This window comes from Amphiura filiformis, chromosome 20 (assembly GCF_039555335.1).
Source record: "Amphiura filiformis chromosome 20, Afil_fr2py, whole genome shotgun sequence".
NCBI lineage: Eukaryota > Metazoa > Echinodermata > Ophiuroidea > Amphilepidida > Amphiuridae > Amphiura > Amphiura filiformis.
In genome coordinates, this window is record NC_092647.1 from 54,827,876 (window position 1) to 54,847,318 (window position 19,443).

At 35.6% G+C, this 19,443-nt stretch overlaps 1 protein-coding gene across 1 annotated transcript in view; it reads left to right on the forward strand.

Moving 5' to 3' along the window:
• The window catches only part of LOC140142043 (poly(rC)-binding protein 2-like), a gene marked incomplete in the record, with an annotated part of 328,359 nt that overhangs the window by 269,226 nt on the left and 39,690 nt on the right, over positions 1–19,443 (forward strand). The window contains 5 exon segments of the mRNA XM_072163966.1: positions 4,723–4,839; positions 10,154–10,188; positions 10,190–10,283; positions 15,089–15,217; positions 15,910–16,050. Coding sequence (XP_072020067.1) covers positions 4,723–4,839; positions 10,154–10,188; positions 10,190–10,283; positions 15,089–15,217; positions 15,910–16,050 — 516 coding nt within the window.

Below are 19,443 nucleotides of genomic sequence, written 5' to 3' on the forward strand. Positions count from 1 at the left end.
TGATCAAATTAAGGACAAAAGGGGTGTGTAATAATATCACATTTTCTCATATTTCAAACTACTAAATGCCCATATTTGATCAAAAATGGGTTCTCACATAGAAGACATATAGCAGAACCTGGAATGTTTTTCCTGTAACATATACCATGTTTAAAACCGGCAGTTGTTTTGAAGGAAATGCTCATAACTGTGTTGAACTTGATTGGTGCAGTAGTATAATATTACTGATTTTGTTCCATAACTTCCACACCACTTATAAATTTATGCACATTTTTTATCAAAAAATATTACCACAAAATAACGGCTGAGAAATGATAATACTGATTAATGTCAATATATTTACCAAGATATGCTCAATTATTATTATAGTTTAATGATATTATGCATATTAATATAGGCAAATACAGATGGCATTCATCAAGGGTTTCATCCCCTAGATAATAAAGCCCAGTAAAGCATCAATGTATGAAACCAATACCATAGCATGCAAATTTGATAGAGGCAGACATAAAATTTGGGTTAAGCTTTCCAGCTGTAATATGCTATGAATATAAGTGAACTTAATATCAGTGTCATTTTAGGGATGTTCACCCTGTTGGATATTATTTGCTTGGATCGAAAATGATCTACATGCATACATTTTGATACATATTATGCACCAAATGATCAACATTAAGGTCAGGCTCATGTGGAGGAATAGGTAAGATGGCTCTCTTACCCGCTGACAGTTGCTCAAACCGTTTTGCCAAATATCATGACCAAATCTCCCAATTTTAAAGAGGAAGACCTGCCAGAGCAGTTCTTCTGGGGTGAACCAAACCTGCCTGGTTATCAAATTAATCAGTGGCAAGGTTATCTCTGAATGTGACAGATGATAATTGATGTTTTAAACCAATCATGTGATTCTTTATTGATATTATTACGATTGTTTGATGAATCCAAGTGTCTGAAAATATTGGATCCAAAACATGATATTCAAATTGGATGCTTTACGTCCAATATTTATTGGGCTCGCGATGAGTTTTATAATATTGGTCGAGACTATTTATTTAAAAGTCATAGCTTACCAATAAATATGGGCTCATTTGATCCAACTTTATATCATAATGAGATGATGAAACATTTATTGCAACAAATTAAATTTCTGTATTGGACAGGACAATGAAATAATGCACACAATATTTTCAAGAAGTGTACCATTGAAAGATTACATTGAAATATCAGAAAGCTTGATGATGCTGAAAAATTTTGATCAAAAGGATACATATATTTTTAGCCCATATCTGAAACACTCTCCACACAATAAACTTATAGAGATATATCATATAGTACTTCTCACTCAAAATGGCTACCAAATAAAATGTGTATTACACCATCCATAACATAAAGAACTGTGAATCTTGAGAGCAAGTGCCAAAAGTGAAAGTGCAATAGCTTCCCTGTGAATAGTTGGCAATTTACACACAGTACCAGTATATACTCATCTACACATGCCAGCTACACATGGCAGCTATTGCACTTACCCACTTATGGCACTGAGCAGTCGTATTGAAGACACAAATGGTGTATGTATAGCCAGCATCACTTATGGCATACTACATGTATCTATTCTTGGACAAAGTATGAAGAGCAGTGTTATAAATGGTAGTGTTATAAATGTCAGATCCGATGGATGTCTAGTGTTTACATGGCAATTGCATCCATTTTATGCTATATTTGATCATTATTGATCCGTTAATGCAACAGGAGCCCAGTACTGTAAAACTAGGGGGGTTTGCGATGTTTTTAATTTTGAGGATTTTGCGAGGGGCTCGGCACAGATATTTAAATACCTGCACATTTATCAGTTTGCTGCATGTTGACCAGTTAAAATTAACATTAAATTCTGAATTCTTGAAATTAATGCCCAGATTAGAAGAATGAAAATGCGATATACGTCATTTTCTAACTTTTTGCGTTAAGGCCACCAACATCTCTGCCCCACAATTCCAGCTTCAAATCCAGTGTATAATTTTGAAACTATGATCAATAACACCACATATTTTCTTATTATGTTCTATATTTGATGTGTTACATATGCGTATATCTTAAATCGAGAAAACTGAACTCTTCACTTACATTAGCCAAGCTAGCAATTATTTTGTGGGTGTATGAATGCGTATGTCTGTGGGTGTGTGACTCCTATTGATGATCATACAAGTGGGAAGTAGATTATTTTGCTGACATTTGGTGCGTGCATTAAAAGTGCACCTGGAATTGAGTTTGAAATTGATTAAAAAGCAAGCTCAGAATGTTCAATTAAAACTGAATTTGATTTAATTCTCAAATTCATGTAATTGGAATTTTTTGTGTGCAATTTATTCTTCTCAAAGTTTGAAAAGGTCAACCTTAATGATATAATAGTAGATTAATTTGTACCATTACTGTATAGAAAATTTGAAAGCAAAGATGGAAGTTTTCCATGAATTTTCACGGATTATCCTGTAGGAAATAGGAAACCGTCACGGTCCATGTCCAGGATTTTTGTCCAAGATGTTTTTTGTTAACATGATACATGATTTGTCTGATGTCCATGTGGAAATCATATTTCTCTTATTTGATTTGAAAATTTGATTTGAAAAAGCCTTGTGAATTTCAACACAAATCAGACTTCAGTGATTCTACATGTGTAGGCATACATAAACCAGGTTCAAGTTGAATTCTCATTCAAGGATGTGAATTGATTCTTTTCTTGGCTATCACAAGGGAAAAAGGAAAAACGTATGATGAATGCAAGATGGAAGGCATTTGTCTGTTCCTCCTTGCTCATTTGCCTTGAACTTTTAGGAGATAGATATTCTTATTAAAGATGTATAAACTCAGAGGAGATTGGTATTGCATTGAAGATGTACATAGCAACAGGTGTTTTTGTCAGTGATGTTGCCAGAAATCCTGTCTGCTCCTAGAATACTTAATAGAATGTGAGTGATCATCAATGTGGCGAAGGCTTACATACAATATGCAACAAGTGTGTTTGATGAATTCACTTGAAAGTTAATGACCATCAGTTTATTCGCTAATGTGTCAAAACAGGTAGTAGAATTGGTTATTAATGCGATGTTGTCAGGTTGTATCTGCATACATTGTAGGCCTATGTAAATTGTTTTGTCTCTATTGAAGCCAGTATTCATAGAAGTCTAAACACTGTAACAGGTTCATTGTATGTGTATTAAATCACTTGCTATCACTTGATCATGCAATCTTGCCTGGCAATCATAATGTATCGTACCTCTTCAAGGTCAACTAAAGACTTTTTCTTTTGGCTTCCTGAACCAATGACCTCAGCAATATTTACAGCTGGTCCATGGATGTAAGAAGTGCCAGATGGCATCTCAAATGTACAACCTTGAATGGCACTCATGCAGCAGCATCTCCATCAATTACCAATGTCAATGAGAAAGACTAACTTTTACTTTCCTCCAGTCAATGACTTCTACATAATTATATACAACCTATTTGTACATCCTTGACTGACAAACATAAATCATCATTCCTATTCAAGGTCAAAGAGTGCTTTTGGCTTCCCTCTGTCTTGGACTCCACATGTTACAGCTGAGGTGCAGCCTTGACTGACAATCATAACATAATCACTCATATTCAAGGTCAATAGGGAAGACAGTTTCTTTTGCCTTCCTCCATTCAATGACTTCATCATTTGCAGTTGGGCCATTACATGAGGTACCAGATGAGATCTCATGCATACACCCTTACCCACATTATTACTCTTCACATGCAGCTGTGCATGCAGTTAACAGGAAAGGCAGTTTCTTTGGCTTCCACTAGGATATGACTTGTGTCATTGATCCATGTATGATATACTAAGGCTTGACTGCAAACTGCTGGTCAAGAGTATATGTTGTACCAGATGACATCCTTTAGATGAACATTTGTACGACCTTACAAAAGGACACATTAATTTGCTTATAGAGTCAAGGTCAAGAAGACATTTTCTGATTGTTTCTTCTAATCAATGGCTTCAGAATTTTGCAGCTGTTTCATGTGCATGCATCTGACATGTGATCTGACATAGTGAATAGGATATTGTGGGTGTAGCAAGTAAATTAAAGTAACACATTCTCAGTGCGAAACATAACAGTTAAATTTTAGTTAATGAGATTTTATTTTAGAAATGTAGCATTCTATTTATTGACCAAAAACACAGTCGCCACTCATATCTGATATTTAGCTATATATAAAATGCAGTAAAATTCTTGGTGCAAGCACATTCAGATGTCATATAATTTTAACTGTTGCCATGTTGGTTACTGGCAATCTAAAAATCTCAATTGTTCATAGTTCTATGGAAACTGGTGTGGTAGCAGCCTCATTCCCAGAGGGCAATGATGATGATGAGGCTACTAACAGTTTCTACACAAGGAATGAATCATGCCACATTTTAGAAAGCATCATCCAACATGAAATCCAAAATTGTGAGAATACATGTTTGCATTGATGTTTTGCATAGCTCACCAATCCTTTATATGATGATGATCTAGTTACTTTGGTGAATTTGGATGTTTTCCAGGCCCATACTCAGGGGGATGCACCCCCATTTGCAAAAGTATTCAAAAAGTCCCAAAATGTCACAATTTGCTAGCATACGGGCCTGATGTTTTTTAATGGTATATAACCACTAAATATATCTTATTTATTAATGTAATTCTTTTTTTTTGTGTCCTACAGAGTGGTGCAAGAATCAACATATCAGACGGAGCATGTCAGGAGAGAATCGTCACAATCACTGGCTCACCGGAGTCAATACACACAGCATTCACACTTATAACAAAAAAATTGGAAGAGGTTAGTACTACTTGATTGGATATTAACTTTGTGCTGTAAACAGCTCTTTTCAGAGCCATTGTATGTTTAATAGACAAGGACCAAGTTTACTTTAAACTGCTCTTTTCGGCACCTTTATTAAGCAAGGGTTTTTTTGAACAGCTTTTTTAGAACCACTGTACATAGACCGGCCACGCAAAACTAGAGGGAAAATCCTAAATAAATATTTTTGCCTTGAAGAAGCCAGAGCCGTTGGAAAAATTGTTCTAAGCCATCATTGAGTATAAGTTTTGTCAGAATACAGACGTCTTGATAATATTTCGTCAGACTGCAATACATAGTGTCATGACCCGCCAGCCAGCTTTATGAAGTATCTAATCAAAGATGAATCATGTTGTTTGCAGAGCAAATCCCATGTATCGTGTCAAAACACCAATTGAAGCCAATTTCAAAGACATTTCCGTATTTCTTGTAATGATGGAATGTAGCTTCATCTTGTTAAAGACAGATTTGCATGCGCGGGTAGGAGGACAATGTTTTTGTAACTTTGCCCCCTCAAGGTACATCTTTTATGAATGCTTTCAGTGTCCAGGTGTACGATTCCCCACTAAGCTGAACGGCAACATTTTCTTGTTTGACTGCCCGCTAGGGTTATCAGTTTTTTCGGCACGAGAGAACTCATCAATTAATGACCACCTGCTTATCGGGAGATGGGGAGATTTAAAATGGCGGGGTTTTCACAAAACGGAGGGGAAAAGCCAATCTCTCTGCTTTGCTTGGTCGGCTGGATGTTTCAGATCAGTGAGGCTGTTTGAGGTTTTTTATATTCACTGCACTTGGAGCCTTAGATTTAGCAAATCATAGTTGTCAAATTTGGCAGCCTTGTTTTCTATTGCACCATGAGGTGGGAAGTAAATTACTTATGTGTGATTAGTTTAATTATTTAAAGTTCGTATGAGGACATGATTTCAGCTGTGAAACGCATGAGAGTGTTACCACATTTTGATTTTCATGTGGAGATTTTAAGTATACCTCTTGCTTCAAGCTAGTTGTTTACCAAGCTAAATGTAAAGCATTAGTATATTCATGCTTGGAAAGGAAACCTAGCATGAACGCGATCCATTTCACTCCAACATTCATCCATTGTATGTAGACATTTAGACCAAATAGAATGCAGTCTTTTTAAACAAAAATGCGTAGGCTTATACGAGAAAGAAACATAATTTGGTTAGTAGTTATATAAAAGCCACAAAGATAATAAGAAATTGATTGACCATCCTCTGTAAGCGCTTACATCGCCACAGCATCTTCCGTCCAGGATAAGCAGTATGGAGATAGTGGGCCTAGAGGCGGATATAGCTGCCAATGACACAGGTGCATGCCACTCAACGATATTAAACAATGAAGCTTGCCTCTTCTTCCTCCCATGTACACTCTCATATTCAATATATAAAAACCTTGAAAATACTTACTTTGTGGGGATTGTTTCAGGGCCCTTGCAATCGATACTTTTCTTCATAATTTGATAAGTTGTACCATTTGCCGTGCACGAACGGCCACTAAACTGGGGATGGGAACATTTCTGTGTTTTTGTGCATAAGTGTAGAGGCTTGATTTAGCAGTAACTCTATTACAGCAATAGCTACTGTTTTTTTAACCCTATGAGAACTATCTGCCGATTGGCCAAAAAGAAGTTTGCATTATCAATTGGACCAATCAGCAATATTGTTAGAATAATTTAACCTCGCAAAAAAAATTGGGGCGAATTGTTTGCAAAGCTCCATTCTGATTGGTGATTAAAGTGAAGATATAATGTAATTGACCAATCAGAAGCAATGTTAGATCGGCAGGTAGTGCTCAGGGGTTAAACCGCAAATGCATGGTTGGAGGAGGTAGTTTGCTTAGATTTACCTCAAAAAATATTGTAGCATTGCATATAAATGCTATCAACACAGTGCATTTTAAATCCCTGTTTATATTTAGTCTGCATTTTCCCTTGTAAGAAAACAATTGCTGAATTAATCAGTGACAGATATAGAACTCATTTGAAATCATGCAAATAAAGAAAAGATCCATAAATTATCAACATGTTACAAAACATTCGGCTAATAAAATGGTTCCCAGTCTGTATTCACTATGGACTACAATGGCCTCATGCCAATGGCATAGTTCAATAAGCTCAATTAAACAATCATAGTGCAAAATTTGACCTCAAGTTTCAGAGTATGAGTTTTTGTACCCAAATTTTCAAAGGTCATTCAATGAATGTGCAAATGTATTTGGGTTAAAGAACTGTGCCTTGATAGATGAGCATGTTATGGATCCTAGTGATTTGAAATGGTCGGTGATAATCCACTGCTGCTACTGCATGGAGGAAAAGTGAGGATGGGGCCACCGATTTGACCATGTAGCTTTAATATTGGGCCACCCTGTAACCCAGTCAATTCACTTAAGTGAAGTCAGTCTGGGATGAATACAATCAATAACCAAAATATCAAATGGTTTGTCGTCATTTTGTAAAGGTCGTCTTCAAATTGACTCATCCATAATCGCCTACTGCATGCTCTCAGTCATCTTTCCAGGCTTTTCTAGCCATAATTGCAGGATTTATATTAAAACAAGTTTGGTGAAATTTCATTACTGACAGGACGTTAGGCCTCTCATCTGGACATAACACGATTATGATTGATAATATCGACGCAGTGTCTACAGACGATATATATGAACGGAATCTTATCAAATGCATTTGTGGTGCTGCGGTTTCCTATAAAAGAAAACATAGTGAAATCCTTTTTTGCATGGTTCATTTTTCTTTGCCCCTTTTCTTCCTAGGTCTGCTTGTTTGGCGGGAATTTAGCTTGGTAGCGATTGTGACATTTTGTCTTCATGTGGATATTTTTCACGACATTCACATTTTTACTTCTTATTGAAATGCGGTGGGATCGCTTTTATGTTCTTGCAGGCATATATTTGTGTCAAAATTTATGTAAAAGCGATCAGAAAAATAAATAAGCTTACATTAAGCTTAGTTTGGTTAATATATGGGTACTCAAGTTTGATTTTGGTAGGGACGTGCGCTGAGAATTTGAAAGTGGACCCATAAATATACCAATTTTTCAAGAAAGTCAAAATTTTTGACCAAATTTAACCCAAATTGTCTTAGTTTTTACAAATTTTGCCAATTTTTTTTGGAAAATTTCGAGATTTTGGCTAGATTGAGGCAAAATTGGGCTATTTTTCGAGAAAAAAAATGACAAATTTTGGAAAAAAGGACCCATTCATATACAAAAATTGGCTTAGAAAAAGGGGTCATTGATATACCAAAAGGCCGAAAATGCTACCCATATTAGCGGCACGTCCCCGTATGGTCATTTGTACTATGTACACCCCCCCCGGAAAGTCCAGATGTTATAGATTACATTGCAGTGAATCAATCTAGATTCGGGTCATCATATGTACATCCTTTTAGGCAAATGCACACAGATTTTTAGCTACAAAATTATCATCGTAGCAGAGATCAAACTAGATCATCTAGGTGCTTTAATTTACTGATGAAGCAAAAAAGCAATGCATATTTGTCACATATTGTATATAAAGGGGAAACAAGAGTCCATATTTGACTTGTAATCTAGTTCCTCTGACTTCAGTAGCTTTCTTGCTTAAATAAACACACAGAGACTTTCAGACTCACTGCTGTGAATTTCCTTTAAAAAATCAATTGTGGCATTTTGATTTTTGCAAGGTGAAACCTAACCTGATCTCAAAATTTTGAAATTTAATGTTGCATAACACACGCTGCTTGCATTAAACATGTAATTTTCCAAGTAGAGTCCAATTTAAATTCGGTACATGTTATATGCATGTATTCCAAGTGACACATGACATGATGTATATCAATTTTTGGTGGAGTTGAAAAGAAGCCGAGCAAACGATAAGAATAGATAAACCGCTTGTGCCTTACGGAATTTACAAGAATGTCAGCGACAGAATATATCACACAAAAAAAAAAAGATAGTTGGTTGTCTCAATGTTGCTTTTACAATATGAGCAGAGAATATTTTTTTTTTTGTTTATACTTTGTTGGTTGCCATGAAGCCAGTGTGGGATGGTTGAGATGAGCCTGAGGGATGTCAAACAGCATCTTCCTCTGTGTGAAAATATTTTGATTTGCTGCTGTGCGGGAACTCATATTGTTGTTGTTTTGGATGAGTCCGTAGAGACTTTGTCACAAATTAAACTGCTTTTTTTTTTTGCCAGCTATGCATTGGTATTGACACATTGATTTGTATGTAATATTCAGGAACATGTATAAAACATCACATTTTGTAATGTGTTCATTATATCAAAGCAATATTGTAAAATTGGTTTTAATAAAAGACTGAATTATTCTGTTAAAGGTTATTATCAAATAGCTTGGTCTCTGTGGGTTTATGGAAATATTGGTAAAAATATGCTTAGCAGACGACATCAAAATATCTTTGTGTATGTTAAGCTTTTGGGAATCAAGTAATAATAACGGATTGGTTCAAGTGCTGATTTTGTGTAATTGTATAAATACGCTTGATTTTGATATGGATATATGTTCCTTATATTCATAATGTGAATATATAGCAACTAATAATCTCAACTGCTTTATGATATCTGTCATGTTTTCCAATTTAATATCAAAAGCTACAAAGGGAAAGCAGGGAAAAAAGTCTGAATTTTTTTTGCAGGTGCAACAAAGAATTTATAAAAATAAAGAATGTGATGATTCATAAATCAGTATTTTCATCACTTGCTACCTTGACCTTGATTTTGCAATTTTTCCCAGTCACTTGCAAGATAGAATAGCCTTTGAATGAAGTGATCACCGTTATCACCTCATGCAAAAATTATGCTTTCCATGTCAAAATTTTACATTTATTTATTAATCTAGAATGCAAGTGTCCAAATATCTAAGTAGGGTTCTGATTGGCGGATTGCATTGGGTCATGAAATAAAGGCATTTCATTCTTTGACCAAGAAAGTGTCATTCGCATGTCTCTTTAAGCATTTATCAATCAGGTGATGTATGTATGTCAAGGGTTAGGATGAAGACTCAACTGCATCCTTGGTCATTCATCCTATTTAATCCTCGTACAGACACCACATAATACTAATACGCAATCAAAACAGCCACGTTTCCCAATTAGTTATACCGGAATCGGTGTCTGTAATCGTATCAAAATATAGTACACTTTGACTTCACATACTTCATCCTCTTCCACGTTAATTATTGCACAAAGGTAATTAATGACAAGAATTCTCTTAATTAAATCCTTCATTTCTTGTTTTATTTACTCTTTTAATCCAGGATAATTCAACAGCAATGGCAACACAGACGACGCCTTAAGCCGCCAGTCACCCTGCGATTAGTGGTACCGGCCAGTCAATGTGGCTCATTAATTGGCAAAGGAGGCTCAAAAATAAAAGATATGAGAGAGGTGAGTACGGAGTATGCATCATGGGATAGGTGGCAAAATGGTGGACGTCTACATCTGTACTCAATAATTTGATCATTTTTGAACATTTTGAGATATTTTATTTGAACGCAGACAAGTGATAAATAATAAAATGATTGAAAAAATTTGAACAAATTAATAAATGATGACATTTCCATCATTTGTGCGAAAGAAGCCTATTCCCTTGAAACACAAAACATCCAGGAACTAAAAATCTGACCTTATTTTCACACGGAAGGGTGACTTAGTGAGAGAAAGGAAAAAGGAACTTCATAATGGTCCTTGACAAATAAATTAAGTTGTGTGATTCAAATAAACTTGGAAAAGACAGAGAGAAATAACACTCAACCCTTGTCCCAGGCCCTTGTCCAACTGAAAGTCATCAGGGCAGGCTGTTGTCAGGATTTTTTTGTGGAATTGTGGATTTTCCAAATGCAGACCTTTTCAAGAAAAATCTGCATTCTGGCCAAAAGCAGGCCTTTACCCACTCTATAATTGATTTTTAGAGCCTATATTTAGACAAATTTCACAGAAAGTTCTTGATTTTGAGTATGTTTATCAAAATTTTTGGCATTTTGGCTCTATTTTGGTGCTTTTACTGGGGTTTGTCCATTTTTGGGTGGATCCAGGATTTAAAGTTTTGGCATTGGAAGCATCAAACCTCAGATTACCAAGAACGAAATAGGAGCATTTGATTATGCGCCGAAAGTTTTTTTTGTACGCAAGTACATTTGAAATAAGATAAATATGCTATGTACGTGACATCTTTAAAGAACATTGTAAATTAATCTTGTCTGCGGTGTTCTTATTTTCAAAATATTTATAATTCATGGGCCTGATTGCTGTCACATGTCGGTAAACTAAACAAACACTGCTCGTGATTACAAAATAATTAACTTGTCCCTATTCAACATCAATCCTAGCCATTGTATGCGCCTATTTGCACTTTCAATATGACACTTGACATTATATATATATAAATACTTCACTTCACAGTTCTCGTTCATAAATAAACCACCTCTATTGTTCATTTCTTGTTTCTGTTTGAGTCTTATTATGTAAAACTGAACAGATTTAGATCAATTCAATGTGTGAGCACAAACATGGCTATTGATAAAGCATTGACTCGCTACACTTCATCACAAAGGAATGAAAGGATAGCAGTTTTATGCCCGAGTTCACCTATAGAATAGAAACGAGACATTTTTTTTCCTATCCTCGGTATTCACGCAGACGATGAGCTAAATAAAGCCGTGCATAGCAGTTCTCTATTCATTCAACTCCTGCAGTATGCTTATGAGTAAGCTCTTCTCCACCACCGACGACGGTAGTCAAGCGTGTCGGCCATTTTGACTGTGCGTGTGTGCTTGTGTTAGAGTGAGACATAATTAAATTTGATTGAACTAATACAGACCATCAATCAAAGGGGCTGCTAGTTTTTTAGAAGAGGGTGCTAAATTGATTTTTAGTGGGTTCAATGACCTTTTTGTAGGTAAATCAACTCCTTAAGATTAGTATAGGTGAATCATAAATTCAGCAGGTAATTATCTGAGTAGCAATTTATGTATCATCTTGAAATACAAAGTGACATTTATAGATGTCAACAAATCAGCAATGGCATCGTAAATAAAGTCCACCCCACATTTCAGCCAGCTATGCTTTTCCCGTATAAATTCACAATTTGCTAGACAGAAGTGACATATAACAGTTAACATTATGTAAATGTTCAACCTTGAAACATTTTAATATTTGATGATGTGACGGGTATCAATATTGGGCTGTTCCAATTGAAAACCATACACCCCCTATGGAAGACATGACCTTAATCTTCCACACAGGGAGTGTGAATTTTAAATGGGGTTACCTGAATGGGTGATTCCATTTAAAATCTACACTCCCTGTGTGGGATATTAAGGTCATGTTTTCCATAGGGGGTGTATGGATTTCAACTGGAATAGCCCAATTGAGAGTAAAGATAATGAGTGAGTTGCATCAATTACCACCTAGCCTGCGTCGTTAACGCAGCGTCATGTTTTCATATCGTGGCGTTTGAACATAATCATTCATAATGGACCTTTTAGTGGTGCATTTCTTAGAACCAGTGTGAGCAAATTATGCAATTTTATTTTGAGTTTATTTCTGTTAATTAAAATGTCAAATACAGGTCACTCTCAAATTTTGAAAGAAAAGGGGAGAAAATGGATTATTTGTGGATTAATGCACTTTCAGTTTTTAAATAAATAAGTTCAAGGGTAACATCCATTTTATTATAATTATTCTTAATTGAGCTGATTTAAAATTTTAATTAAATCCATTTTTTTGAATTGGGAAGTCAGAAGTCGTAAATAAACTTGTTTCTCATACCTTTCTGTAATTAAAGTCAAATTACATCCAATATACTCTGTTCCTTGCAATTTACGATTTGTTCGATTGTCAGCTTGAAATGAACACGATTAGAAGGTTTGGTTGTATTTTGGGTAATAAAAAAGGAGGCAATGCAATTCAATTGATTTGTGCAGGGTTCTAATTTCCTTCTTGCTAATGTCAACTGAATTGGGGCAATGTATGTTCACCAACTCATTTGATTTCACTGGTGTAGTGCTATATTTTCTCCATCGTGTACTGGGTTTAGGAGAGGAATCAATCATGGTAAAGGAGACCCATTAGGCAAGGCAGATGGAGTTGGTTAATCTTAAATACATCTCTCTAATGTTTAATGGTTTTGGACTAATGTACAAAATGACATGAATGCAAATTTATGGAAAGGTTCATCATCACAAATGCAATGCTGATATGACAGTTATCCATGAATTCAGATCTATACACATCTAAGAGAAGATTCCATACACTTCCCACTATGCATTTCTTCCCCGTACTGATTTGCTATTCGTTAGTGACAAAAAATACCTGGATTAACAGAGCTCATCATGATCTTGCAATTGAGGTATTTCTTGTCACTATCGACTGATGTTGCAAAGAATAAATCAATACAGGGAAGAAATGCATTGTGGGAAGTGTAAGATATTTTCTATGTATACATCCAATCCCAGAATCCTTTGCAAGAATTCTTCCCATAATACATTGGGTGTGTGTACTGTCAGTTTAAGGGCAAGGTAGGCAGTTTGGTACTTGACTGGCTATTGCTACTTGACCATGTTGACTTGTGGTGTTTTGCCATGGCTCTTAGTAGAGCTACTCAGGATATGACAGGGCTCACTGTGTATTCAACTCTTGCGCTTTTCCAGCAAGCTCTCCAACAATTTAAATCCAAGTTCAATATTAGCCAATTGAAAACCAAATAAATAAACAAATGCCAGTACATGCCTATGGAGGCTTAGATAAATACAATTCTTGATCAGTTCATGTGACATTGAATCCCACAGGATATCCATCTAACCCTATTGATTATATTACACATGCCAAATTAAGCTTATTTGGCACACTTTACTATTCTCCCATAAGACGTGTCATCAGATTTCTCATCCCCAACCCTACGGATCGATCAATGTTGAACTGTGACACATGTAAGGGATGTGCTGGGTAAAGTCCTACTGGAAGGAAGGAGACTCCAGGGCATATATTTTGCTTTATATCACTGCTTGAAGCATAGAAAAAACATTTGCATAGAGATCTCAAGTACCAGTCATCATCTTTGTACCTGAAGGAAGCTAGCCACAAAGCTAGCGGTCACAATATCACAGGAGGCTCAACCATAATATTATTGAATGAGTGGACCCCATTCAGATTTTTAACCCAATCACTGCATATATCAGATACTCTTATAGTATCTCAAAGTTGAAATATCAATTCAGAATTGATTTGGGTGCAAAATTCAGAAGCTTTGGGAGTGATGAAGTTGTCAGTGGTGCCATGGCATGCCATGAAATTGAGCAACTTAAAGAAAGAATGAAAATGGGGATTGTGAAGTCTAAAGGTCAGATGATAACCAATATAGGTTAAGCTTCAAAGATTAAAAATTTGAAAATTAAGCATCTTAAGATGGCGGCTTCTTGCTCTTTAAACGATTGCACTCTTCCTTCTGCCTGTGGGAGTGCACAATGCGCTGTTAGAGAGTCATAACAAATTAAGACCATCCAAGATTAATTACACACGGCTTGAGAACTTTATTTTGTAAACACTATAGCTTTGGTTTACTATCAGTGTTAAGTAAATATCGGGTTGCGATAAGAAGGAGGATGCTTCGGCTATCTTTGCTTATAAGCTCGGGTCATTGGACCGGAGGATTGATTGATTTGTTGTAAAAACAAATGGGTTAAGAGGATAGCATTGCTTGTAGAGATGGGAATATGTGATGCATACATGGACCGTAATGATGAAATATGATTAGGAAGTATATATAAAGTTGTTGATATCACAACTTGTTTTGTCAGTTATCAGAGATGGGGGTAATGAATCGTGTAGACCTTTATACATTGGTATGGTACACACACAGTTATACATGCATCAGGGAGTCAAAAAATAATACAAATTGGGCTATTCTAGTAAAAAGTCCAAACATCCTCTATTGAAGACAAGACATTGCTTTAATCTCCCACACAGAGAGGGTGAATTTCAAATGGGGTTACCTGAATAGGTGACTCCATTTGAAGTCTACACCCCCTGTGTAGGAGATATGCTGTGTGTTCCATATGGGGTGTATGGATATCAAATGGAATAGCCCATCCTAGTAGAAAAGAATAGGATTTGTGTCAATTTTTACTCTTCTAAAGTAAATTCTGAGAAACTCATCAATTCCAATATTTTATTTTTTTATGTTTTGACCACAGACAACAGGAGCAGCAATACAAGTCGCTAGTGAAATGTTGCCAAGCTCAACAGAAAGAGCAGTCACCATCTCAGGTACACCCGAAGCAATAACAAAGGCTGTCTACCATGTATGCTGTGTTATGCTAGAGGTAGGTCAACTGGATTAAACAGGATTGATTAAACCAGTTTTAATTTATTAAACCATGGTAAAGCATAACATAAACTGTCTACTGTCTGATGTGTTATGCTAGAGGTAGGTCAACTGGATTAAACCAGTTGCAATTTATTTAAAACAAAATTGATAATGAGCTCTGTATTCTGTGTTATTTTAGAGACAGGTAAACTAGGTTCAATCGATAGATTAAACCAATTTTAATTTATTAAACTATGGTACAATTTAACTAAAACTATCTACTGTACTGCAAAAGGTAGGTAAACTTGGTTCAACTTATTAAACTGGTTTTGATGTACTAAACAATGTTAAGTAACTATCAAAAAGAAACAAAAGTATTAAACAGGTTCAATTTAACTTGGTTATAGTATGTAGATGGTAACTGCTTGTAATTACAGGTTAAACCAAGTTATGGAGAAGTAAACCAGTTTTGATTAATTTTAAACCTAATTATTTGGGTTACAATGAAAATGTTGCTGAGTTGACGAGTTTATATCCTAGTCAACTAAAATTGTAAAAAAAGTTATTGAACATTGATCAAGAGTTATTTTGCATTTTAATGAAATGTTTTCTTTCTCAATATTTCTCAAATTTCTCTTTATCTTTTCTGTCTTCGATCATTCCACGATGATGATTGAGTTTGTACTAATGCTTTTATCTCTTACACAGTCACCCCCTAAAGGAGCCACTATCCCCTACCGTCCCAAGCCACCAGCCACACCTATCATCTTTGCCGGAGGCCAGGTAGGTGCAGGGTATCCACACCAAGAAACAATAGAGCAACACCACACCACCAACACTATTCCATGGGTGGGTAGCCAAATCTTAGCTACTATACCAAGCAAAATAACACATCATTGATGCATGGAAATACCATTTGAGTCTTGTTCTAGTCATTCTAGAATCATCCTTTTTGTGGAGTCATTTTGAGACCCTTTTCTTCCCGTAAATCAATATTTGTATTTTTTCCCATAAAAAAACAGAAAGAACAGTCTCAAGATAGATTTTCGGCAACAGTGACGTTGTTTTGCTTGAATCAATTTATCAATACCTAGTTGATATAATCAATACCCACTTCCCATATACCCACCCAATTACCTCCCTAACCCTAAAAAATTTAAATTAAAAACAAAAACATGAGGAAATTATTTTGTGTTAAATATCGTTTTGTGTTAAATATTCATTGTGCTTGAACTCTGTGCTGTGTGAATGCATGAAATATTGATGAGCATTTGTGAAAGCACGGGGAAAAATTAATGATAATATTGTGCTATGTTGTAACGAGCTGACTTTTGTTAACCTGAGCGTAATTATTAATTAACACGACCAAAATTAGCATATGTGAAAAGTCATGTGACAAAACTAACTAATCAAAACAAATGAAAACACTAGACTCATGTTTTTGATATCTGTGTGTACCTGTAAGCATGCTATGGTGTAACTAACTTCAATGATATAGACAAGTCATACAAAGATGGATGGGTAAACACTATGGACCACAATGGCCTCATCCCAATGGCATAGTTCAATAACCATGATTAAACAATCATAGTGCAAAATTTGACCTCAAGTTTCAGAGTATGAGTTTTTGTACCCAAATTGTCAAAGGTCATTCAATGAATGTGCAAATGTATTGGGGTTAAAGAACTGTGCCTTGATAGATGAACATGTTGTGGATCCTAGTGAAACAATGGTCATTGAAAATAAGGTTTGATTTGATCCTTACAAATACAAGAACTACTCTAGTTACACAGTAATTAGATAGTTACACAGATATTAGACATCAGCAGTAAACTGCTTATTCATGTAATGGTATTGTAATACTCAAGGTGATTCTCAAAATCTGTTCACAGTTCAAAATGAAAAAATAAAGTCCATCTTTCTATGACTTGTAAATATCCGTCTAGCTGTACTCTGTTTGATACATAACAAATTTATACAGGTACATAACCCTGCTATGCAGAAAGCAGATTTAACCTTGCAAGGTTTTTTTGGTTTTTTTTATCCATTCACACTCAAATTACAGTGTCAGAAAAATTCCAACTTTAAAGTTAAGCGATAGGAGTTAATATTGCACAGGGGGGATTTTTTTCTAAACTGTTATTCATCTTTAAATCACTTTAAGCAACCACTTAGTTCAGTTTATCCCGGTTGTTGACCATCTTTTGAAGAAGCAGGAAAAAAAATCATCAGTGCAGTACTGCACATACCAGCCAGCGTTACTAGCCAAAATCACCTCATCTCCTGATGACATAATTCAATATCCTCCATTCGAAAAGCAAGCTCAAACCTTGACCTTAAGCTGTTGAATATGAGTTTTTGTACCCAATATATTCAAAGGTCATTCTATATGTGTAGAAGCCTATGGGGGTTAGAGAACTGTGTATGGCAGATGAGGCTATTTTTGCTACGTCGTTTTGTGTTTGCCATGCAGGGTAATTGGTTTAGAGTAACAGTGAGACGTAATAAGACGGGGGACTTATTTGGAAAAGCAGAACCTCAATACCTCCAATCTGTCACTAAGGACCCAAGTGTTTCATTACAAACGACAAATCCTCCATTTTGGAGTTGCAAACATGTATAAGCCGCGTTTGCATTTAGCTTTTGTTTTGTGAACCCTATGAACCTGGCAAGCTCTTAATGTAGTTTTGTGGAATTTGTGAAATGTATTTGAGGATAGCACAGAATAATGTTGCACAATTGAGAGTGGGAAGTAGGGGTTGGGATTATGCCTTGAAATGAAGAGGATGGTTTAATGTTTTTACTGGTGTGCACGGGTAGCTCAAGACTGATATCATGTCACTGGATTCTCTCGGGATTTGCGAGTAAAAACACAACTTAACGAGGCGTAACTAAGTCTCATCAGATGTGTGTGTGTCACTAGGCATATATGCAAATCATGTCGTAACCAGGGGGGCTCACTTTCGGTCGGTCGGGTTTAAAATGGAGGATAACTGATGGATAATTTGGCTTGGAAGACAAGCGGTTAGTGTGACTGGGTGCATAGTGTGAAAGTGATGGTAAATTGTTTCTTAAAAAGAGGGAGAAAGCAAGTGTTGATTTAGGAACATGGTAACCCTTTTATCTCAAAGCGGGGATTTGCTTCTGCAAAGTGTGTTTGCCTGGAATTTAGACTTTTTACCCATTTTCTCGCAAAACATAGACTTTGTTGCTATTTCAGGCGGCTCAAGGCGTCAGTGGCATCTGAAATCTGTTTCCGATCAGTATATTTTATTTTGAGTTATTGAACAAATGGCCCAGTTAAAATTTCAAGCCTTGCCAATGTTATTTGTCTGACATCCATTTTATTTAGCATTAGTAATAAGTAGATTAAGCCAGGTCAGCGTAGATTTAGTAGTAGATTGGATAGAAAAGCTCAGATGAACCTGGAGCAGTGTTTACTCTTAAAATTGGGTGTGCAAACTAGAAACATTTTTTCCCAATTTTTGCTTTTAAAATTCTCAAATTGACTAATTGTAATACAGAATTGCACATTTTTGTGCCCCAATCCCGGGCCCAAATCTAACTTTCACCAGGCCAAAATGGCACCATCTGCTTCTGAGTAAACACTGCTGGGGAGGGTAATAGATAATAGTTATAAATGGGATGAATTGGTGTTTTTTTGTTTTGTTTTTTTTGGTGGAGGCTGGTAAATTTAACCAAACAAAGTTTTATCTGCAAAATTGATGAAGTTTTGTTTGTGTTTGCTGGTTTTATTAATACATTTATATCAAAATGGTTTAGTTTTGCTGGTTGAAACTTACAGCTATAAACGCTTATATCACCTTCTACCTACCAATCCTCTCTTCCATAAAATATTCCTGTATAGAAATGACTTAATTCATGTTTGGTGTAGATTAATCGCATGTGTTCATATTTGAAGATGCAAAATGTGATATATCCGATGGCTACCTTGTGTTTGTTCTGTATTAAATATTGCAATTAATTCATATCTTTGTTAAATATTTTTGTGTGCTTAGCTCTTTTAATGTCTATATGTATTTTAACTATTCATCGTATATTTTGGAAATCATTTATGATATTTCTTTGCATTAAATTTTCAATATTGATAAAAAAAACACAAGGCACCGATGGTGTATATCATTTTTTGCATCGTAACTATTCATTTGTTTTCTGTCTGTCAATCAAATAGTCTTGTTTTGTTTGACAAATTGCTTGTGTTCTTTATACCAGATTATTTGT